At 36.6% G+C, this 26,181-nt stretch overlaps 1 protein-coding gene across 2 annotated transcripts in view; it reads right to left on the minus strand.

Moving 5' to 3' along the window:
- The window catches only part of map2k5 (mitogen-activated protein kinase kinase 5), a 130,791-nt gene that overhangs the window by 37,494 nt on the left and 67,116 nt on the right, over positions 1–26,181 (minus strand). For both annotated transcript variants that reach the window (XM_030130388.1, XM_030130394.1), the window contains 2 exons: positions 17,023–17,084; positions 8,291–8,336 (listed from right to left, as the gene is read on the minus strand). In XM_030130388.1, the coding sequence (XP_029986248.1) occupies positions 8,291–8,336; positions 17,023–17,084 (108 nt within the window). The remainder of the gene's footprint in view (positions 1–8,290; positions 8,337–17,022; positions 17,085–26,181) is intronic.

Genomic DNA, 26,181 nt, shown 5'->3' on the forward strand with positions numbered 1-26,181 from the left:
TCGCTGCAGTAACTCAAATCAGACCATGCTGTAATCCTGGTTACAGATACTTTCAGCTCAAAGCACAATGTTACGGATTATGTACTTTAATATGGTAAGTGTAAAAATAGATGTAAAAATATTATGGCTACATTGTCAAACTGTTGTGGGCTACAGTTGTAAGAGGAAAGATGTAAACACTGGCACAGCAATCGGAAAAAAGGTTATGTAGAGAAACATTAAACTAGAGGTATTGTTTCATTTTATAACTTGTAAAAAAAATAAATAAATAACAGAAAATTAAAAAAAAAAAAAGGAGTTGATATGTTCCCTAGAATAATGTGGATGATGGTGAGGTAAATAACTGCATGAGTGATAACCCTTTTCCACATTTCCTTATAGTAGAGGTGAATTATCTATTAACTGCTGGAGGTCAAACATAGTCAAACACTAGAACTACTATCACTGCATTATGTTGTGTGGGAATGTGGGAGATTGAAAGAAAACACACATAATGGAGAGTCAGAAGTAGACGCAATTCATAGGTTTTCTTTCATCGTTATATGAACACAAAAGCAGTGTGCAGGATGTGAGAATCAGGTATTCAGCCACTGTGGGAGAGAAGTGGATCGACACAACAGACTATAATCAAACTAAACAGAACATCAGCTCCTTAGGAGTCATTATGTAGACAGATGAGCATTAATGATTTGACTCAAATATGTTACTTATAACAACCCAGTTGAGAGGTTGTGTTCAAAGGAAGGTGAACAAGTCTCAACAAACTGTGCAGCCACACAACACAAGACTGGAAAGTTCCCCTGAAGTAGTGCACGTTGAATTCCTCAAGAATACCACTTCAATCTCAAGGAAGTATTCACTGTGAGTGTCAAGTCAACGATTCCCCTGCGTAAGTCCTTCTTTGTGGTGTCAGACTGAGAACATGCAGTCTGTTAGCAGCTCTGCATTTACACCATCCTGCACCCCCCGCTCCTCTCAGTAGACCCAACTGTCGCTGTCCATGGTCCTAACACATAAAACGGAGCGTGTACCAACTCTTAAAAGGCAGTTCAAATGGCTGTGGCCTTGTGTGCCAATGTTAGAGCAGAAAAAAACATCCAGTCCATAGCATAAAGGACCCATACGGCACAGCTTATAAACCATTCAGACGCAGTAATAGGCAGTAATGCCACTTAATAAATCTTCTGCTGTCATTAAGAAAACATGAATAAAACCACATTTGGCTAAACCTCAGTACAGGTGTCAGCAGCAACAAAATTTAATAATTTGTTCCTTGTGCCAGTATCAACATTACCTGAAATTTTCATCCAAATCCGTCCATAACTTTTTGAGTTATCTTGCACACGGACAGACAAACAGACAGACAAACAAACAGACAAACCAATGCCAGCAAAAACATAACCTCCTTGGCAGAGGTAACTAGAAAGTACATACTGGTATGTACTTGCATTGTACTTATTCTCTGAGATGACATAATAACCCTACATAATAACAGTACTTTTTTATTGTAAATGCTTATATAATAATACAATATTTAATGTACTTGAAGGTGCTGGAGACTTTCATGACCAATTTTTCATCGAATCTGTCAAACCTCAGTCATATCCTCAGTATCATGAATCTGTCAGTCTGTCTGTCATTATTCACCTGAATCTCTTGCATTACAGTGAACAGTTTCTTAGTTCCATCCACCAGAAACAAACCGTATGTTTACAAACAGAGCCCGTAGGTAACTCGGGCTTCTTTATAATTTAGTCGCGACGTGCATAGTAGGAAGCAAAAGCTCATGCCACCACCTAACAGCAGCAGCAGCAGTGCGACCATATGATATTATTCATTCATTCATTCATTTTCTGAACCCACTTTATCCTCACTAGGGTCACGGGGATCGCTTGGAGCCTATATAGGGGCGAAGGCGGGGTACACCCTGGACAAGGTGCCAGTTCATCACATGATACTATATGGATGAAAAAAAACACATGACGTGGAAATGGCTGGAGGAATATACACAGAGGAAAGGGAGCTCCTGCCGTTTCCGCCTCATGTCTGTTCCAGCTGCCGCTGTCAGACAGCGGAGCGAACCAGTGTTTCCCACAATGCATGTTGTGACAAAATTCCTCAGATGCCCGAGTTCCCTCCCGGCTCTGAATGTAAACACACGTTTTGTTTGTGGTGGATGGAACTAAGAAACTGTTCACCGTAATGCAAGAGATTCAGGTCAGTAATGACAGACAGACTGACAGATTCATGATACTGAGGATATGACTGAGAATGGACAGATTTGATGAAAAACTGGTCACGAAAGTCTCCCGCACTGTTAACTATTACTTTAGACTCCTGGTTTCCACTTTAGATGCTGTCTGGGCAGACATGTCAGACAGATTTTCTGAAGTGCCCAAAGTATTTTATACAGCAATTGTAATATGTTCAATTTTGTTAAGGAGGCTGTTCACAGTCTGATCTGATCCTCCACTCTAATGATAAATGAAAAATACTGTCCTACTCATAAAGAAAACTCAGCTTACATCCCTTTCCATACAGCTTCAAGTTTAGTGCAGATAATCACCATTTCTCTCTACACGTATGCAAACAAATGATCTTAACTAATAAAGAAGTAAATAAACTGGGACTCCCACCCACATAATCAAACAGGCCATTGCAGTAAGCAAATTATATATTTCTCTGAATTTCAACATATAGTATGTTTCCATAAACACTTTTTATTCATATTTTTGAAATTTTACATGATTTGATATGTCATTGTGCATTGATGGAATTGGCAAAATTCTAAAAAAAATAAAATTAAGTCCTGATTTTAGCACAAAACATCACTCACTTTAGAGAGTTTCTGTCTGTTTTTCCACGAAATCCTGCAAGAAACTGAGATATTTTTTAAATAAATTGTGATTTAATTTAAGACACTATGGCAGTGTTTTTCAGCCTTGGGGTCGGGACCCCACATGGGGTCACCTGGAATTTAATTGGGTTCACCTGAAATTTGTGTGAAACTGTGAAGCTGAAACTGAAGCACGGTGATTCTGTTTCTCTGTGGTTCTATTTCTCTGTCAAATGTTCATTGTGGTCGGTTTCAGATGCTGCAGCTCTTTCATAATTCATAGTTTGAGTTCTTGTTTTTTCAGTATTATTTGTCCTCCTTGTAAATCACAGCTGGACTGACAGTACATATCCTGACCAAGGAAAAATATTCTTTTGTGCTGTAATCTACACCTGGCTTTACTGCCTCCGTCCATAATAATATACATTGTATAGACTAAATGTCATCTAACATTAACATTTATTTGCAACATAGTACAGCATACTATTACATGATCAAAAACAAATTAATTTTAGCCAAAAAAAAAAAAAAAGTCTCTGTTTTGAATGTCTGGGGTCGCCAGAAATTTGTGATGTTAAAATGGGGTCAGGAGCCAAAAAAGGTTGAGAACCACTGTACTATGGAAAAGTGTGTAAACCTGCTTGGTACAACAGGTCATGCGGAGTGATGAATAGACTATATTATTATTCTCATCCATAAAAAAGACAACACAGCCACTGTCAAAGCACTGCTAAAGTAAAGAAAATATGGAATATAGACTTAACTATTTTTAGATATATGAAATCGGAAAAGTAGCATGTTCTACTTTCCATGTAACCTCCATATGTGAAAATAATGTTGTTTAAGAAACTTAAAACAGAAATGTACCATGGTGGAATTCATTATGCCCACGCATCATGTCCAAGCCATGACAAAGTCACTATTTCATTTTTCATTTCATTTATGCATTTGGTAGACGCTTTTTTCCAGAGCGATTTACAGGGAAAGATTAACAATTAAGCTCTCTCTCTCTCTCTCTCTCTCTCTCTCTCTCTCTACTGTATTTGTAAAGCACTTTAAAACAACTACAGTGGACCAAAGTGCTGTGCAGAAGAATAAATAAAAACCAAAATAAAAGAATGAAATACAAGAATAGACTGAAGACATAAAGCTGTAATTAAAAACAGTGTCCGTGGATCAGATCCAGGGGTAGAGAGACCCAAGGCAGCACTAGGACAATAACAGTACACATTATGTGGTGAGAGAAAGTGCGGAAAATAGTGATCTGAAGGATTAAAGGGTCTTTGATCTGATGGTTGATACTGACTTCTGTGAGAGCAGATTTGAAATTAAAGCTTTAAGTGTAGAATACTGTAATTGAAGTGGTCTTAGAAGACATGAGACTTCTGCATTTCTGTCTGCTGTAGAAAATATACCTTGTGATGCTGATTTTGTCAAATCCCAGGTGTTTTCAGACCAGTCAAAGGTTAAACACATGACTGGTAGCTGCTGTTGCTGACTGATGACACAACCTGGGTGTGACTCTACTGCTCTAACCTGTATCTTAACACAGATGCTTGGAGATGTGGCTTCACATTCCATAACACCATGAAATGTATGGGGTAAGGTAGCTGTCAAAATATTCGTGTGCATATGACAGATATGCCTGCATTTTAGCCTATAGTTGTGCAAAAATATAGTTGTGCAAAAAATAAATATCTGTAAACTTTTGAATGACTTCACTTGTACATTAACATATAATGTGTGTATTTTATCAGAATATGAATAAAAAAGTTTTGACATCAAGAATTACAAACACAAAACTTTACAATTGCGCTTTCTCCATCACAAATATGAATTCACCAACGTGACTGTACTGTCAAAAGTACATCACCAGAATTAGAGTTTAAAAGCTACAATTATCAAAGTCCAGTGGAGGCCTCAATCTACCAAATTTAAAATTCTACTTTTGGGCTGCACAAATGAAACCCCTGATAGGATGGATTCAGGATAAAACAAACACACGATGGGTTAATACTGAAAAATAACAATGCCAAGATCCCTTACAAAGCATGCCCTGTCTAGATGCACCCACTGGAGAGATGTCGAACTGGACCAGGGTCACTTTTAAAATATGGAGTAAAATAAAGTGTGCGTTTAAGCTCCCAAAGTTAATTTCACCTTTGATAAATATTGGCTACATGAAATCTTTTACACCCAATAATCTAGACCAGTGGTTCTCAACCTTTTTTTAGTAATGTACCCCCTGTGAAATATTTTTTTCAGCCAAGTACCCCCTAACCAGCGCAAAGCATTTTTGGTTGAAAAAAATGACTTAAAACAGAGTGCTGAGCCATCGGTATCTGATTTATTAAACTTTGGAACTCCATTTGTAGTGGTCTCTCTTGAACTATTTGGAAATAAAAAGATATAACTAAAAAAAGAAAGAAATAATTAACTTAATTATAAGTAAAGATTTGTGCACATAAAAATAATTATCAATATAAAGTGTCCTCTTGTGGGATCAGACAGTTTCCTCTTAAAACAGTCAGGTGGCTTACCAATGTGACATCCATGTTTAGTCTTCAGATGACGCTGCAGATGTGCTAGCTTCATGCTAATGTTAGCTAGTTTCTCCCCACAGAAAAAACACAGTGCCTTGGGTGGGTTGCAACTTGTGGACGTAAATCCAAATAAAACATAATCTTCAAGGTACAGCCGGAATTTTGCCGGCTCTGGTTCGGCCTTCTTTGCCACTTGTCCCTCCGTTTTTTCAAAAGAATTACGCCTCAACCACGACTCCATTGTTTGAGTTTTCAAGTGATTGGCAGGTGATGCTAGGTGGCATATGACAGGTTGGGTCAAACCATTCTGGTATGGGGGAGACTCGGGGTTTTTTAGGATGATGAAATTGAATAGCCTACTGAATATAAAATTCATTTTATGAACTTATATATTTTCCTGAAATATTTAATTAATTTAATAATTATTTTTAAAGGATTTTTGCAAGGATGCTACTTTTTAAATATATTTTAAAATCTCATGTACCCCCTGGAGTGCCTTCATGTACCCCCATTTGAGAACCACTGATCTAGACAACAGCTTTAAAAAAAAATGGTCAGAAAAGGGACTGATTTACCTACATGTGCTGTTTGATGGTGGGATACTTAAGACATCTGAGCAGCTGAAAGATGACTTTGATCTCCCCAGTACAAATTTTATTAGGTATTTGCAACTTAGAACCTTTCTGATGACCCATAAGGAATGGGATAAATTCACAAAACTTACACCCCTAGAAAAGTATCTACAGTTACAAACTGGAGATGGAGAAAAGAAAATAATTTCTAAATTATATAATATTTTCATATTTATGAATCAAAATAACTCCTCGCAGATAAAAGAGAGATGGGAGGCAGAGGCGAACGTGGACATATCTGTGGATGACTGGCGCAATGTACGTACGGAGGCACATCTAGTTACAAATTCTAATACATGGAGGGAATTCAAATGGAAAATAATCACTAGATATTTCAGAACACCAGAAATAGTGTCTAAGATGGGTCTCCAACATCCCAGTTCATGCTAGAGGAACTGCGGAGCCCATAGAGCTAATCACACTCACATATTTTGGCTTTGTTCTAAGTTAAGTGTGTTTTGGAGGGAGGTTTTCAACGCCCTGAAGGAGGTTTTTAAATGGACATCCCACAAAACTTCACAGTGGCAGTTCTGGGAGTAATACCTGAAGGTCTGGATAGAAAAGCAGATAAATACCTTTTGAATATATTATTCACCGCTGCCTTAAAGTCTATAACCATCAGTTGGATGAAACCAGAACCTCCCTCATATAATACATGGCTTCAAAAAGTTTGGGATATTTACCAGATGGAGCAGATTACATACTTGTTTAGACTTCAGAAAACCCTATTTACTAAAAGATGGGAACCTATGTTACCTTTGTTGCTGCAATACTATTTATTGGTGATGCAATACTCCATGTTGTTTATCAAGGTGTTGTCAGTCTGCCTCTGACGAAGTTTTTTTTTTTTTTTTTTTGGAAGTGAACATTGTTTATTTGCTATAATTGTTATTGTTTTCTCTAATTTTCATCCTGTCTTGCTTGCGGAGGTTTGTAAGAATACATTTGCAGCTGTGTAGGGGAAAAAGAAACTAACTGAACTGTACTTGAATGTATATTGTACTGAAAAAAGAGAAAATCTAATAAAAACTAAGTAAAAAAAAAAAAAAAAAAAAAACATCACCAATTCACAAGCATTATTTATGGAGCAGAGGATCCATGGATTCCACAGACTGAGCATGAGTTCAGGTTCCCTTTCCGCGGCAAGATCAAGGCAAGATCGGCCAGGATCACTGTGCAAGATGGCTGACGAAGTCTGAGAATGAAATCAGGTCAAGTCAAACCATTTGTACAATGTTCTGACCACGGAGATGGAACATGAACACATGCGCAGTCTGTGGAATCCATGGATCCTCTGCTCAATAAATAATACCTGTGAAGTGGTGACATATTTTTGACAGTAGGGTCACGTTGGTGAACTTGGATTCGTAATGGATAAAGCACAATCATAAAGTTGTATTTCGTGTTAGTAATTCTTGTTGTCAAAACGTATTCATTTGTATTCTGATGGATAAAAATCACACGATACATTTTATGTATGACTGAACTCATTCAAGAGTTTACAAATATTTATTTTTTTGCACAACTATAGACTAATATGCACGCATTTGTATCTTATGCACACAAATATTTTGACAGCAACCTTACCCCATAGATTGGCTTCAGGTTAATGTATATTTATATTTGGTCTTGTGATTTGGATTGAGAAAAGGAGCTGCAGAAGGAAGGTGTGTGTTTTTAAAATCTGGCATTTTTTCCTCCTGATTTCAGTTCCTGCACCTTTAATTACATACCGTAGACAAATATGTAAATGTGATAAATCAACATGATACTGGGGACACTCACCACTGCCCTCATACTTAAACATGCACACTAGAAAATATATTTCTTTTGTCCCTCACTTAAATTTCTATTAGGCTAAAGAAGTTAATTTGTGTAAGCTAGAATTATTTGACTTTTGTAGAGCAGCAGGGCCTGTTTCATTGAAAGTGTCTCCAATGCAGTGAATTGAACGAATTACTGCTGAAGTAGGTCTCAATTCTACCTCAAGGTTCCTCGCCGACCTTCCTGTGACATGTTTCATTGTCAACAACAAGTTCATTACTGTTGTTTCCACACAGTAATGACAACTTTAATAGTCCTTGACCCAAAAAACCTCAATCATTAAAAAAAAGAAAAAAAAGAAATGTACATTCCAAAAGCTACAGAGATAATAAAATTATGTTTAATTGAATTTTTATTTTGGAATGCATGAATGTGATCACCCTCTGTGCACAGTTATTCAAATGTATATTTTGTGGTCCTTGGAACAGTTAAATAGAAGGCATGGTTTAACTTACCATCAGGTTATTAGGGGCTGGCCTCTCTTTGGGTTGCCGTCTCATACTGGAAAAAAAAAAAAAAAAAAAAAAAAAGTTGATACACAGTCACTCTTCAAGCTGTGTTCGAAAGTGGGCAAGACATGTTTTTGTTTCAACTTTCAATTCAAAAGCATAATTTTAATTTCTCCACAAATATTTAAGAGGAGGCCTGAAACACCTTTCACAAACACATACCTTTCATACCAAAAGGAAATTAAACCGTGTGTATCAAGTGGAAGAATTTAATTAATATTAATAATTTCAATCAACATTCGTTATTACTTTGAACAACAGAAGTGGAGGAGTTATGGATTTAATGTGGGGCTTGAAATGTCTTGCAATAAAACTGTATTGATAATAATTCTCAAATTAATATTTTTGTTCAGGTAATGATAATGGTTGATTTTTTCATATATTTCATTCATATATTGACTGTTGGTGTTGAGTCGGTGTTGAAAAATTAGATGACTACTACTAAAATTAGATGACCTGATTTAATTTATATTTATCATGGAGTTTCTTATTGTAATTTAATTAATACAGAGCTGTTAATAGTACTACTACTACTACTAATAAAAACAATATCTTTAATTTTTAGTTGATTTATTGATGGGAGCGATATAAGACCGCATCTCCCACAATTTTTTGCAAGACAAAATAGCTGTTGATGTCGGTAATTAACAAATGTGCTATGACAAAAAGCTGTAATTTATGTTGTTTGTTGTGTTTCATTTTCCTATTCTGACATCCTGTGCATTTTTTGACTGAGAGTGGATACAATCAGTGTATTACATTAAAGGGTTTTTCCTAAACATGTTTGATGATGTAATGAAGGCCTCAAAGATGATAAAACAGGATAACCTAGTTTGTAGTTAAAAAGATTAAAAAAAGGACATGTGAGTTATTTTAATATTTCTTTTTTTGACTTAATGTTCAGTTTGAGAGTCACCCTGTGTTAAAGTTAAACTTTAGTCAATTTCACTCATGTCTAATGTAACAAATATTTTTGCAGGTGGGGTGGAATGACAATGGCCGACATTGTTCTAAACTATCATCATTATATTGACCTTTAAAATCCCACTCTGATGTTAACTTTCATAAAAAAGATTTAATGGCACAAAGGAGGGGCGATTGGTAAAATAAACAGATAGCATCAGTATCCATCATTGTCATTTTAAACATTAGTATTGGACCGACCAGGTTTGTCCATTAAGTTCATCCTTAATGAGCGTGAAAGTTGAAGAAACCAGACAGTTTAATTATTTGTAAAAGTCAAAACTAGATAAAAAAAACATAAAAAAAAACAAAACAAAAAAAAACTGTGTATGTGTATATATATATATATATATATATATATATATATATATATATATGTATGTATGTATGTATGCATATATAAACAGCGGGTCTCAGTTTTTGTGATTTTGTGCTTATTTTGTATGAATTATTTATTAAAAAAAAAGACAAACAGAGATGAAGACAACATAAAATACCCGACTATGTGCCTCTTTTTGTGATTTAGTGCTTATTTTGCACACTAGTTTCACAACATTAAGTCAAAATATTGATACAGCCTTAAATTATGTGCACTTGAGCAGTAAATGGACTGTCGCAGACCTTAGTACATCACATTGTGCAGTTTATTTAAATACTCTCCTCCCCAAAATGTCTGCACTGAAAGGAAAACTCCAACAAATACATCTGCAAACAGTCCAGGCTCAACATTTTTCCACTGCACCACTTTAGTAAATTACTTCTAAACACAGCTGTAGTCTCAGCTTTCATGATTTAATGTTTGTTAAAATTATTTGTGAAAATGGCATAAAGAAATGTTTTTTTTTTTTAAAGCAACTGTTTTGTCTGATTGTGTGGTTTAGTGCTTACTTTGTACACTGGTTTTACAACACTAAATTACAAAGTGCAATCTGAGTTCTTATTCAACAATACAATTATTATTTTTTTATAGTTTTAAAATATATTAAAAAAAAATCCTCTTCTAAACAGTGAAACATTTTGTGTTTTATTTGACAATACAAATGTTATAACATTTTCATAACTTCCATTTTTACAATATAACAAAAATTTGTGATATGAAATAAAATTCTAGCATGATAATTATTATTGGCATTTTCCACCCAGCTCTAATTTAATGTGTGTATAAATAGACACTACAGATGACACAACCTGCATGACTTTGAGGGATTGGGGCAGGGCCGTGTCTACGGGCAGTCATGTGACCCTCTTAGAATAGCCTAAACCAGAGCAGGGCACCTGTGCCTCAGTCTCTTCTCAGAGAGTGCTGCCCTGGTTGAGCAAATAAGGTAAGAGTGAGGACTAAACAGCAGCTGGCAAAGGGCAGAAAGTAAAGTACACACACAGCAGTTGCAGGCGGTATCGCTGTGTAAACGTACAAGTTTATGTAACTGTAAAGGTAACATGAGGATATTGAATTAGAGGCAAATGCACGGTAAACACTGTCTGAAATAAATCAATCAATCCTAAAAAAAGAAAAGGGAGCAGCTTCTTATTCAACATTGAGCATCGCTGCAAAAATCATTCTGACCACAACGCATTAACACACAAAAGCAAGTGCACTTTGATACCGCTGCATGCCATTACCTCCTTTAATTGATCCACAATAATGGTTTTGTCTCGTCTAAGATGCAGCTCATGGTTTGTGTCAATTGTTTCGTCTGTTTCTGTGGGGCCAAAATGGCTGCCCTGCCTTCAGAAGTCGACTGATAGCGGATTTTAAATTTATCCCACAAAAAAGACACTGTCGGAAATGAACTATCTTTGACTATATTAGAAACATGATCACTATTGAACTGAACATCTAGGTCAAAGTAATATATAAATAAATCAAGATCACTGAATTGAGGGTCAGATTTATCAAAGCAGTAAAAATTAAGGAGACTGCAATGCAGAAAAAGTGCAGAAGGGAGTGGCCAGTTTTTTCAGGTGAGCTACTGACAATATGTAAAATGATGAATGCACACCTCAACAGTAATTTCATAATGCCAAATAAGGGTTTGCATTGGTGCATAGGGTAAGTACATCAGGCCCTAAGCTCTGTCAATATAGTGGTTTGTAAACATGTCCTTTCGGGATTAATTATCCTATTTACCTCTACTCACCTTATTCAGGCATTTAAAACTATAATCATGGCTCCAGGAAACTGTGCACGTCGATAAAAATGGTGGAAGTATAATCATGTCAGCAGATGTATATATCTATAGGGATACCAATATGTAGTTGTCTGTGTGTAACAACTATCTGTACATATGCTTGTATTTGTAGACATGTAGGTGGATGTATGTCCTCAAATACATGTAATACGGCCTGATCACAATCAAGGGTACCAGAAAGGGTGCACATTTAACCTTTATTTAACCAGGAAGTCCCTTGGGATAAAATCTCTTTTTCAAGGGAAACCTGACCAACACTGTAAGCCCGGAAGTTGTATTTACTAAAATGCTTTAATTACAATGTACTTAAATGATTTTAATGTAAAGTTTAATGATTTAAATCACTAAGTTTTAGTCATGACCACACCTTTTTATCTGTGCACTGCACTGTGGGTATTGGGCATGTTGTCGAAAATGTGTTATTTTTCTGTGCAGGGGTTCAGCGAGGTTGTGATGTTAGTGTTAATTTTGACTTAATGTGTTATGTCAGTGTTTATTGGCCTTTTTGTGTTTGTTTTTGTATTTTTCTAGAGCTGCGCCATGAGTCTGAGCCAGAGGAAGAACTATGGATTTACTGTTCATCTGACATAGTTCTTGTTCAAAGGAAATTTAAAGGCTTTACCAAATTAAAAGCACTTCCTGTACTGGCAAATGACACTGAGCTAACTTCATTAACTTCCATCCATGCTACAATATATTAAGTTGAATAATCAGATAAAGCACTTTATACTGCAAAAGATTTTAATTTAAATCAACTTGCAATTGAGTCCAATGAAATGATGATATTAAGTCTAATGATTATACAAAGCAAGTGACATTGCAACAAATTTTAAGTTAAATTAACTTGGCATTTAGTGTTGTACTTAAAATAGCAATTCCATTCAAATCAAGCATTTAAGTTTAATACACTCAAGTTTTCGTTACTCATTAGTTAAATTTTTTTAAGGCAACGAGTTACCTGAGATTTTTAAAGTAAACTCAACTATCCGGTCTTACAGTGAAGAGGCACATCAGTACATTACAAATGAACCAACAGAGTATAAAGCTACATACAATTAAAACAACATAAAATGACTAGAAACATAAAAGCTAAAAACCAGTTTAAGAACAGCAGTTACACACTTCTGTTAGACAGTTTGACAGAAGAGATTTGAATTCACCCAAGGAAATGAAATGCTGGAGCTGAAGTGAGTTTTGCAAATTGTTCCATGAGCAAGGTCCATCGTAGGAAAAAGCTGTTTTACCAAGTTCAGAGTGGACTCTGGGGACTCTAAGGAGAAGCCGATGTGATGAGCGGGAGTTGTATCCACTGGTAAATGGAGACAGGAGGTGACAGAGATATGGGGGTAGTTTGTCCAATACAGCCTTGTAGATAAATACAAGCCAATGCACCTGCCTCCTTAGCCTTAGTGAAGGCCATGAGACCAGAGCATACAGTTCACAGTGATGGGTCCTGAATGCAGCATTTGTAATGAAACGTAAAGCACTGTGATAGACTATGTCCACACAGTGGAGAGTTGTTGCAGCTGCATTCCTATAAATGACGTCCCCATAATCCAACACATTTAGAAATATGGTTTGTACAAGCTTTTATCTAACATCAGTCTTCAAACAGCATTTATGACAGTAAAAAAAGCCAAGCAGTGCTTTAAGCTTTTTTAACAGATGTTCCACATGGGGTGTAAAATACAGTTTATCATCAATCCAGATACCCAGGTATCTGTAGTGTGACACTTTTTCAATGGTTTCTCCTACCAGGGTCTTAATGCTGTTATGCGCAAAGTTTTGAGAATGAGCTTTTGCAAAAGTCATAAACTTTGTCTTCTTGGCATTTGGGCCAACTTCAAATGGCAGAAGGAAACCTGGAGTTGATTAAAGGCAGTCTGAAGCTCATCAAGAGCCTGAACAACAGAGGGTGCAATAAAGTAAATTACTGTGTCGTCCGCATAAAGATGGTGTTTAACATTTCCCAAGTTACTTCCCACATTGTTAATAAAAACTGTAAACAGAGTGGGTGCCAAAATGGAACCTTGGGGGACTCCCTTAGTAATCTCCATAAAGTCGGATTTGAAGCCATCAACACAAACACACTGTGTTCTATCTGAAAGATAATTCCTGAACCACTCAACAGCAGAGTTGCCCACCCCAATATCCCTGAGTCTGCCTAGTAGTAACTGATGGTCTACTGAGTCAAATGCCTTGGACAGGTCCACAAATAATGCTGCACAATGTTGTTTTCTATCCAAGGCATTGATTATATCATTGGTTACAGATACAGATACTATGACCAGCTCTGAAGCCTGACTGGAATTCACACAGGAGGTTATTGTTCATAAGGAATTACTTTAATTGAGAACTGACTTGGGATTCCAGAATTTTAGCAAGTAGAGAAAGTTTGGAAATTGGTCTATAATTGTTTAGATCTGCTGGCTCCCCACTTTTTAGCAGAGGCAGCACATAAGCAGCTTTCCATATTTTGGGAATTGTAGTAGTTTGGATGCTTAGATTAAAGATGTGAGCAATAGGCTCTGCAATGAAGTCAGCCGCTATCTTTAGGAGATATGGGTCTAGGTTGTCCGGTCCAGGGGGCTTTTTAGAGTTGGTGGATTTTAGAGCTTTCCTGATTTCAACGGTGGTGATGGGTTGAAGGGTAAATTCACTTTGAGATGTTACAGAACAAAATGAATGTACCACATCATTTGAAACGGTAGCCTCAGGCTCAGCATGGGTGGCATCAGTGACAGAACCAGCAGAGATGAAATGTTCATTAAAGCATTTAGCAATCTCACCTTTGTCCTGTATCACTATATATGCACATATAGATAAAAAATAATAATGCTCTATCAAAAAATCAGACAGGCCATTCTATTTGTCTGATATTTCTCTTTTAAAGTCCAAAATATTTTTGTATTATGGTGTCTACTAAAAATTTGGCAGGCTTGTACCCCTGTCAAATCAGAAATTATTGGGTGTATGGACACTACAGCCTAATAGCCTCCATATTTAATGCCTACAAAGATATACAAATGTTTCAGCACTCAGTATAATCATACATTGTTTATTGCATAGATGTCGTGTCCAAAGCATGCGTGCTGAAAAATGTCATATATTGACAGAAACAATAAAATTACACCCACATATTTTGAATCTGGTGTACAGACACTACTTGGTGTACGGACTCTACAAGATTGGAATGGAAATCTGGCTTACCACATGGTCACATCTCTGTTAGATCTGTAACTAAGTCTTCCTGGTACAGGAGGAAAGAAACATTTGTGAACAAGTTAGAACAATATATCTATAAGGCATATAGGCCATATTATTGATGGAAGTATATTGGTGTACGGACACTACATGAATTTTGGTGAACAATGCACCATTGAAAACATGCAGTTCGACATAAACATCCGTTTGACACATTGTTACCAAATTTTCTGCAGCCAGGGAGCAGACCAAAATCTGTCTAGTTGTGCATATTTAGTCCTAATAATACTGAAATAACAGGTTCCCATTCTATTATTACAATTAAAGGGCTGTAAAAGAAGGGTTTTCATAACAAAATGGTTGATTGTCTTAATACTGAAAATAAGAATTGATAATCAAACAGCTGTTCAACAAAAATGATCAATAAATGAAAAGCAATGTGATGTGTGTATTTTGTAATAAAAAAGAGACAGGAGTTGAGTAGGAATTATTTATTGTGTTACAAAACATTATGTCCAATAATTTTGCTCTCTTATAACAATAAAATTGTGCACGTTTTCACGCTCATTGGGTCACCATTTCATCAGTTTTTATCTGATTTTCTTCAAATTTGGAGGATTGCAAGATCTAGTAATAAGATGGCCAAAGAAACATTTTGGGAATGGTTTCTGGGGTATCTTTTTGCAATACTGATTAATAACTGATGCAAATATACTTGTGCACCTTGATTGTGATCAGGCTGAATAGAAAAATGTTTGAAACTCCTTTGTGAATACAAAGTGATGTCACAGAGGAACCATTTTGCACACGTGGACATGATCTGATGGACATGAAACAGGACAATACCTAAGCTAACTCAACCCTCTTATCCTGATGGGATCATATTGTGACTCTTTGACCCACTTTGTTACCGTTGTACTTTAAGTTTTGATACTGCCCTGTCTGTGCTTGTTGAGAGTTGTCATTTTTGCATTTTCACATTTTTGTTTTATTGTCTGTTTGTTAAAAAAATGTAAAACCTGTCACAAATAAAGTATAAAAAAACCTATAATCATAAAAAACCAAAATTGAAAACTGTTAATGAATGAAAAAAAAAGAAAAAAATTACAAGTAGGAGTGAAAAATTTGTGACACACACACACACACACACACACGCACACACACACGCACACACACACACACACACACACACACACACACACACACACACACACACAATAAAGTGGATTTGCACAACATGGGCCTTTTAGCAAAGCATATTAAAATAGCTTTGTAAATCATATTTGATATCGTGTCAAGTTTTCATCCCACCTTTTTCAGATTCATGTAAATCAAATCCTCCATCGTAATACTCGACAAAGACAACATAAAACTCAACCAAACCTACTCGAAGCCTCAAAACAAATAAAACCTTAAACTCTTCTTGCACCTACAGCTTAACTTACATTTAAAAAAACAAACTGAAACGCTAAATACAAATTAATCTCAAAACAATAATATCTCTGGCTCATATTAATTCAGTGGTTTCCAACCTTTTTTTTTACTCATGACCCCATTTTAACATCACAAATTTCTGCCGACCCCAGACATTCAAAACAAAGACATTTTTTTTGCTAAAATTAATATGTTTTTGATCATGTAATAGTTTGCTGTACTATGTTGCAAATAAACATTAATGTTAGAGGACATTTAGTCTATATAATGTATATGATTGTGGTTGGAGGCAGTAAATCCAGGTGTAGATTACTGCACAAAGGGAGAATTGGATTTTCCTTGGTCAGGATATGTACAGTCAGTCCAGCTGTGATTTACAAGGAGGACAATTAATACTGAACAAACAAGAACTCAAACTATGAATTATGAAAGAGCTGCAGCATCTGAAACTGACCACACTGAACATTTGACAGAGAAACAGAACCACAGAGAGACAGAACCACACAGAAACAGAACCACAGAGTAACAGAACCACAGATAAACAGAACCACACATAAACAGAACCACAGATAAACAGAACAAAAGTGCTTCAGTTTCAGACTCACAGTTTGTCATGTCTGTTATGTATTGGGATTGTCTCTGTCAACTCACCATTTATTTTTTCATTAGTAAGTTTTTTTTCTTTTGTTTTCTTTTTTTTTTTTAATCAATTACTAGAAATTTCAGGTGACCCATGTGGGGTCCTGACCCACAGGTTGAAAAACACTGTATTAATATGATCAAAAATCCAAAATGGATTCAAATGTTGTAGGACCAAATGACGAACTCCATCCTCCCCCATATCTGGATGAAAACAACAGAACTGAAGTACTGACAAAGACTCACCACTGAGTGATGAAGTGAACAAACTTCTCGCTGAACTGTCCGACAGGAAGAACTGGTGGGTCCTGTGGAAAGAAAAAGAGTGCAGTTACAGGTATAGGACACAATGATGAAGGTCACCCATAATTTATGTGACTTACACGGAGGATTCTAGTAGTTACATTAGATCACAGGTGTCAAACATGCGGCCCGGGGGCCAAATCCGGCCCGCCAAAAGGTCCAATTCGGCCCCCGGGACGAATTTGTGAAATGCAAAAATTACACTGAAGATATTAACAATCAAGGACTTTAAAATCATTTTAGGTCAATTCAATCTAAAGTGAGTCAGAACCAGTAAAATACTACCATAATAGCCTGTAAATAATGAAAACTGCAAATATTTCTCTTTGTTTTACTGTAAAAAAAAAAAAAAAAAAAAAAAAAAAAAAAATTAAATTATACAAAAATGTTTACATTTACAGACTAGACTTTTACAAAAAAAAGTGAGTAACCTGAACAAACATGAACAACCTTAAATGTCTTAATAGAAGTATGTGGAGTTTTACTAATACTCTGCCTGTTATTAAATATTTTGTGTATTTGTAGATCCATTGTGATCTGTAAGTTGTAATGCATATGTATAAATAATAAAGTGAGACATAATATTGCTAAAATTGCACTTATTTTTCTTAAGAATTTTCAGGGTGTTTATATTCTCGTTCATGTTATGTTCAAGTACAGCTGTACGAGGGCCGTTCAATAAGCTCATGGCCTCACCCAGAACAGAACAACACAGACTGATAATTTATATTTTATTTTTCAACATAATCTCCATTTACAGCAATGCACTTGGTCCATCGATGTTCAAGCATCACTATCCCATCACGAAAGAATGTAACATCCTGTATTATAACAACCAGTATTTCTGGGTGAGGCCATGAACTTATTGAACAGCCCTCGTAGGTGTAAACATTTTCATTACAGAATCTTACTTTTTTCACTCAAAAACATAGAGAAAACTTTGGAGTCGACATTATTCCTAAGTTTTAATCCTATTATTTATATTATTTTACTGGTCCGGCCCACTTCAGATCATATTAGGCTAAATGTGGCCCCTGAACTAACATGAGTTTGACACCCCTGCATTAGACATTCAACAGAAGGCTGTGTGTTCAACAGTGTCTTGAAATTTCAGGTCAGCACAAACTGTTCTGCAGTGAGTCTTTGTATGTTTGTATCTTTGTTTGTATGTGTGGGTTAGTTAAGTACTTTTCTTATCTAAAGTATTACACTCTCTATATTCATTACAGCATTAAACACTGACATAACACACTACTTGTTGACAGGAAAGTCTCTGCGGGTCACAAAACCTTTTCATGCATTTCTGAGAGTTGCAGTATATGACAGGTGTCACGGTTAGGATTTTATACCACTGTTATGCCGCACCAACTCCAGGAATTAAAACAGCACTTATCAACATCTTTAAATGTCACATATACTGTGTAAGTGCTCTTAAAAATAGTAGTTACTCTGTCACATAATATTCAAATTGAATGAGTGTCTATCTGGGAAAATGCTCAATGCTCCCGTTTCATGATTTTGATGAGATGCACTGAATGAAAAGCAAATCAAGGTCCTTCAGCCAAGTCAGAAACACTTCACAAGTGTTGTTTATAAAATAATCTTATAACCAAGTTTACACAGAGTAGAGCTCCACAATATATCATTTGAGCATCGTCATCACAATGTACGTGTGAACAATAGTCCCATCGCAGGTCCTGCAAAGTAGGAGGCAAATGAACTCGATGTGTTCTCATCTAATTTCAACCTGGGACACACACTGCACGCAGCCATCCACCAATCGCAATTGTTCTTAATCAGTTTGCCGAAGCAGACCCCGCTCCTGCACATGAAGTCGCTGGTAACAACATTGAAAAATGAGCAACGACTAGGGATGGTGTGATGTTCTGTTGTTAAAAGTAAGCAAAGGGGGCCCTCTGGTGGTCGTAGTGGGTTGCATTCGTGTGTGTTTTGTACTTTCGGTGTTGCCGTAGCCAGTGCGGACATGGGAGGGAAACAGCAGACACGTTTCCTCATTCTGTTGTATGGCCAGAAAGAACGTTTGTCTGTGAGTATTTTATGTTCAGTTGTTATGATAACAAAGAGTAGAATCTGTCTCTGATGTGAACTTTTATTGCTAGATTGAAAGACGTTATAAATCTTGAGTTGATCTGTAAATGCTAATCGTTAGCATGTCTGTGGGTTTTCCCATTTGTGTTAGCATCGAGCTAGCGGTTTTTTCTTATTCATTTGAGTGTATGATCTTGTGTTTATGTGCTGGAGAAATGAATGTAACTGAGACATGTTTTGTATGTATGTTACAGTTTTACAGTTAAATCTCAAGTGAAAGCTTTGGAGAGAGGTTTCGGTGTCCGGCTTTTCTTGGGAGGCCTGTTGTCTATCTGCCATGCTGATCGCTGTATACAAAAGCAGGGGCAGAATAGATGGGAATCGAGAACCGGTTCCCAGTAGCTCGATTCCTTGGAATCGTTTGCCTGTCTGCTTAATGATTCCACCTTTGTTGTGCATGCGCGATGACGTCACACGTACGCTGCATTGTTTTGGTCAGAACGTAGCCAACAGGCAGAAACAGTCTAAAAAGACGACACCAGGTCCACTTACTTGGAACACTTGCAAAGCTTCCATGTCTTCAAAAGGGTGGAATCCCTCCAATATCCTCAAACATTTGTCCACAGCATGTGAATCATTTACAGGAATGTCACGTATTTGATACTCTACTTAGCGGCGCTTGTGAATGTAGCGGCAGAGTGAACGCCGAGCCGGCTCCGGTGTGGGCAACAAACGTCGTAACTCCTCAAATACAAGTTTCCGAAGGTAAGAAGGGAAAGGAAATGAGGTGCACAACAACGGGAGACAAGCCGAGCCGAGTCGAACTGGTTCCACATAGTAGAAATGCGGCAATAGAGGAATTAGTAAAGCGTTTTTAGTTTCACTTTCACTGTACCCCCCCCCGAACTGGCCCGGCATCAGCTGTTATTATCTGTACATACTGTATATGTTATATTTTCTGTGCAGATGGAAATACAAAAAACAGTTAATGCAAACACACCTGTTTGTACTCTTTTATTCCCTCACCCAATGAGAATCGACAAGAGAATTGATAAGGAATCGGATTGATAAGCAATATCGATAATGGAATCGGAATCGTTAAATTCTTAACTATTCCCATCCCTAGCAACGACCAAGAGAAAATCACCGAAAACAAAGACTTGGAGCCAAAAAGAAAAGCAACGTCAGTTATCTGGAATTATTTCGACTACAAGAAGGATGAAACTGAAACGTGTTCTGTGTCGACAGTGTCTTGCACCTGTTGCCACAACGAGAGGAAACACAACTAATTTGTTTGACCATTTATATCAACACCACACGGCTATTATACCCTCCTGAGTAGTTTTTCATATTGCAATATACATCGCAGGGTTAAAAAATCGCAATGGCAGTTTTTTCCAATATTGTGCAGCTCTAATACAGAGTCAGGACACAGTTGCAAGTGTTCACAATTAGATTTAAATTTGTCAGAGAGAATTTGAACAAACACAAAAACAGGATGTAGTAACAAGAACTGAAATGATTAATCAACTCAAATCAATTTAAAAAAATTATCCTTACATTATCATTGCAATTTTCCTGAATCGAAGCTTTGTTTCCTTAATTTTTCTGCCACTAAACAATGGTTCCACCATTGTGTTTCACATGGGTACTTATTGTAATGCATATGACGCTACGATAAACACACACAACATGGAGTGTACCTCAGAGGAGATGAGGACAAAAAGACAGAAAATGTCTATATGCTCACTTTTCTGCATTGGAACCATCACTTCATCACCATCACTCCAACACAAACATTATAAATATCTGTGTTTATTTTTTTCAGTTATATGTTAGTTCCATGTTCAGTTGTTCGTAAGTTGGATCCAAATGTGTTGAAGACTGTGGTGCACATATTGTTTGTAGATGTCATTGGATTTCTTTGTTGTTGTTTATATCTATGGTTATTTTTATATATACTTTTATACTGTTGTTATTCTTGATATTATTTCTATGAAAATATTTTTCATATATCCTTTTACTTTTATTCGTTTTGTGGTTGTTTAAGCTGGTTCTGGAATAAAGGACAAGATGTTTGTCATTTTCAGACCTTTATTTTTCACAATTTTTTTCATTTATTAAAATATTAATTTAACTCTTTAAAACCTGATATGTCATCGCTGACACACCATGCACATATGCATTTTGGATGGCTGTAACTCTTTCACTGTTTGTGCAATTGGAAAAATTCCAACGGTTTCTGAAATCTGAGACGTTGCAGTTTATAGGCTTTTTTGGGTCATTATGGTAATTTCACTCACGCCTGTATTAGAAGCTGGAGAAGAAGCCCATTTTAGCAATATTACAACATGCAGAGTGCTAGATTTTGAAACTTCAAAATGTTCTGGAAAATGGGCAAAAGGACCCACTCACAGCATACTTTCTAACCTTTTTATTGTCAAAATAAAAAAGTAGAAGTTCAGATGAACCATTTTAGGCTCAGAGTTTAAAGGGTTAATCAAATAGAATTGAAGAAAATAACTGATAAATTATTCATTCATTCATTATCTGAACCCGCTTTATCCTCATTAAGGTCATGGGGGTCGCTGGAGCCTATTCCAGCTACTTATGGGCGAAGGCGGGGTTCACCCTGGACATGTTGCCAGTTCATCGCAGGGCTGAACGTATAGAGACAAACACTCACTCTCACATTCACACCTATGGGCGATTTAGATTAACCAATTAACACAGAGGACGCTGTCTCCTCTGCGGTCCACCTGAGCCTGGAACACCTGGAGGGGAAAAACACCAACGTGCGGATGCTCTTCTTGGATTTCAAGTCAGCATTTGACACGATCATCCCCCAGCATCTGGTGAGCAAACTGGGGCATTTGGGCCTCAGCACCCTCCTATGCAACTAGCTACTGGACTTCCTGACCAACAGAACCCAGTCTGTTCGGGTGAACAACAACTACTCCAGTGTCATCTCCCTGAACACCGGTTCCCTGAAGGGCTGTGCTCTCAGCCCGCTGTTGTTCATTTGATGACCCATGACTGTCGTCCCAGGTTCAATTCGAATCACGTTTTGAAGTTTGCGGACGACATCACTGTCTTGGGTCTCATCCAGGATGACAACGAACTGGCCTACAGGGAGGAGGTGGAACACCTGGTGGACTGGTGCAGGGTCAACAATCTGATCCTTAATGTCAACAAGATGAAAGAGATGATTGTTGACTTCAGGAAAACCCGGCCCAGTCACACACCTCTCCTCATCAATGACACTGGAGTGGAGGTTGTCAGTAGCATCAAGTTCTTGGGGGTGCAACTCACTGACAGTTTAACCTGGACCCTTAACACCATGGCTGTGGTGAAAAAAGCACAGCAGCGCTTGCACTTCCTGCGTCGGATGAGGAGGCCAACACCCCCCCAGTCCTGACCACCTTCTACAGAGGCACAATAGAGAGTTTATTAACCAGCTTGTGGAGCCGCATTATGTAATAAATTCCCATTATGTAATAAAAGTTCAAAATGTAATAAGAATGTCAAGTCATCTTGTAATAAAGCCGCATTTTGTAATAAACTATGTCAACGCGTTATATAGTAAATTTTTTCACATTACGTAGTAAGTTATTACAATTTGAGAAATTTATTACAAAATGCACTTGACACATTTTTATTTACAAAAAAATGTAATAACATGGTTCATTATGTTAATAACAATCCAAATTAATATAATTTCAGAGCAATTTAGAAGAAATTAGTCACAGGAGCTACAGGTAATGTAATCAGAACTTTAACCACGCAGTTTAAAGATGAAAATAAAAATGTGTCAAGTGCATTTTGTAATAAATTTCTCAAATTGTAATAACTTACTACATAATGTGAAAAAATTTACTACATAATGCATTGAGGTAGTTTATTACAAAATGCATTGCTTAATTACATAATGCGGCTTCATTACAAGATGATGTGACATTCTTATTACATTTTGAACTTTTATTACATAATGGGAATTTATTACATAATGCGGCTCAACACAGCTGCATCTCTGTCTGGTTCGGGGCCTGCAAGGCCTCGAACTAGAAGGCTCTGCAGAGGGTGGTAAGAATGGCGGAAAAAATAGTGGGGGCCCCGCTCACCCCCGTCCAGGATATTGGGTGCAACCAGATTCAGAGACAGTTTCTTCCCCCTGGCAATAAGACTGTTGAACAACCAAAGAAAATAGGACCTGTTCCAAACCTGCTGCTGCCCTGTTAGTGCAATAATATGAAGCACTTTATTGCACTATGCACTTTAGTTTTTAGTCTTCTAGTCTTTTAAATTTTTATACATATACATATATATTTAAAATGTTCATAGTATTTTAGGCTACTTTTTATATTTCGCGAGGTGTGTTTTTATTTTTTATTTTTTTATATAAACTGACACTGTGGTGAGCCAAGCATCGACATTTCGTTTAATAAGATATTGATGGTGCATTATTGAATGACAATAAAGCAAGTCTGAAGTCTGAACAGTGCATGTGTTTGGATGGTGGGAGGAAGCCGGAGTACCCGGAGAGAACCCACGCTGACACAGGAGAACATGTAAACTCTACACAGAAAGGTCCCACCCCCATCAACTGGTGTTAGAATCAAACCTAGAACTTTCTTGCTGTGAGGCACGAGAGCTATCCCCTGGACCATTGTGTCGCCCCTTGATAGATTAGTCGAGTACAAAAATAATCGATAGCTGAAGCTCTAGTAACTTTACAGAAAACAACATAGGGCGGTAGGGGAAAAGGAGAGGGCAAATGACAGAAATGAGTGTAGCTCCTTGTGAGTTGTGATCAGAGGATAAAATCACAACAATAAAATGCATTGCCATAAACAGCCAGCAAGTTCATGTCTGCAAAAAAAAAAAAAAAAAAACTGTCTTCCTCTTGAGGACACAAAGACAATTGTTCAGTGTTTGGTGATGTGACTGAATGCATGCAGCTTCATTCTTATTTAAAATGCTGAGCTCTGTGTATGATGCTGCACTACACTGTAACTGATGCTGGTTCATGCTCTCATCGCTGTATTTTATATGAATGTGTTGGATAGATCCCCTCTGAATCACAAGAGAAAAATTTTCACATTATTTTCTATTCTACAGGCATTGTTGGTAAACTGCCTATTTACATCTACGGTCTGTCATCCTGTCATATAAGAAGCTAAAGGCCTATATTTAAACAGCCCAAGTTCTCCTGAATGTACCAGGGTGAACTCAGGACTTGGTAAAACTACTTTAATTTTTACAAACCACCTGCTTGGATTAAACTGCAAAATATCATCTCATTTGAAACACTTTCTTCTTTAAATACCTTAAAGGCATTTTCCAACTTGTTATGAAAGAATCCTGTTGCTGCTTTACATAATCTTTGTAGATGCTGTGAATAACACATATCTTTGGTATGGTCTATTTACCTCATTTTTAATCCTTTAACTGTCTTTTAATCTTCTTTTACTATCTTTTCTAGAATGCTTTATGGCTAAAATTTGCTTTGAGGTCTCATTTATGTCTTTGCGCATAAGAAATCAATATAAGTGAATCCCCAAAGGAACTTTGTGTTGGTAAATGCAAGTTATGCAAATGGACAGGATTTCAGTTCTGTTGCAACATGTTGATGGTCATATCAACTATGTTTTCAGGTCGAAAATGTCCAATTTCATCACAATTAATGCTATATTTTCATGCCGCAAATGGCCAAGTTATATTTGAACTGAATTTACCTGAAAAACAAATATTTTATTCTTTTAGATTCCCCATTTTTTCTTACAAGATTATATACTACATATCACGTTTTATTTTTACAGGTTGGAGTATGGTGCTGATCCATCCTGCTTATGTTACGCCAATACATACATTAACAATGTCACATGTCACTTTTTAAATCAACAGTTTTCTAATAAGCATTTTCATAAAGAAATAACACTTCCATATTGTTATTTCCTCTTTAGCATGATGATAAACTATACAATAAATAATTCTGATCCTAGTTTTTGCACAGGGATCATTTGTGGAAACGGTGACATGGCTGCAGTATGATGTATATGTCAGTATGATGGGATCCGGAACAACCATGCCACATCCGTCCACTGACACATTTTGTGTTTTTGTGTCAGCTGTTATTGTTTTAGACCCACAATATTAACATTTATGAATAAGAGGAGAATTAGCAACAGTAAGTATATAAGTTTATTACTAACAAAGTACTGGTACTGACCAGATCATCATGGGTAATGTCACGTCCGTCCACCAGCAAAAGTTTTCACATACACATGCTATTCAAAATCCAATATTTCTGAAAATATAGCTTCCATTGTCAAATAATATCAGTAGTCTGCACAAATGGATTAGCATTATTTCAACACAGTTATATGCATTTCTTACAAACTTTTTTTTGACAAAAATGGCCACTCATTTGACCCCCTAAGTAAATTTTAGCCATTTAATGTTCTAGTGTGTTTTATACATGGAATTGTTTTAATGAAAATATTGATTGTGTCATGGTCCTGGATATAAGAAAAAAAATACAATAAATAAAATAAAACAGGTGAACATCTACAGGGTGGGGAAGCAAAATTTACAATATTTTGAGGCAGGGATTGAAAGACAGTGTATGACCAATTAGTTTATTGAAAGTCATGAGAATTTATTTGCCACAAGAAAATTGACATAATAGAAAATGTTTTTATTCTATGTGTCCTCCTTCTTTCTCAATAACTGCCTTCACACGCTTCCTGAAACTTGCGCAAGTGTTCCTCAAATATTGGGGTGACAACTTCTCCCATTCTTCTTTAATAGTATCTTCCAGACTTTCTCGTAATAGTTTTGCTCATAGTCATTCTCTTCTTTCCATTATAAACAGTCTTTCTGGACACTCCAACTATTTTTGAAATCTCCTTTGGTGTGACGAGTGCATTCAGCAAATCACACACTCTTTGACGTTTGCTTTCCTGATTACTCATATGGGCAAAAGTTTCTGAAAAGGTATGGATAATAGTGTTAGGTATGATTATGACATCAATATATGTTTGGTTTCAAAAC

Source organism: Sphaeramia orbicularis, chromosome 3 (assembly GCF_902148855.1).
Source record: "Sphaeramia orbicularis chromosome 3, fSphaOr1.1, whole genome shotgun sequence".
In the NCBI taxonomy this organism is placed as follows: domain Eukaryota; kingdom Metazoa; phylum Chordata; class Actinopteri; order Kurtiformes; family Apogonidae; genus Sphaeramia; species Sphaeramia orbicularis.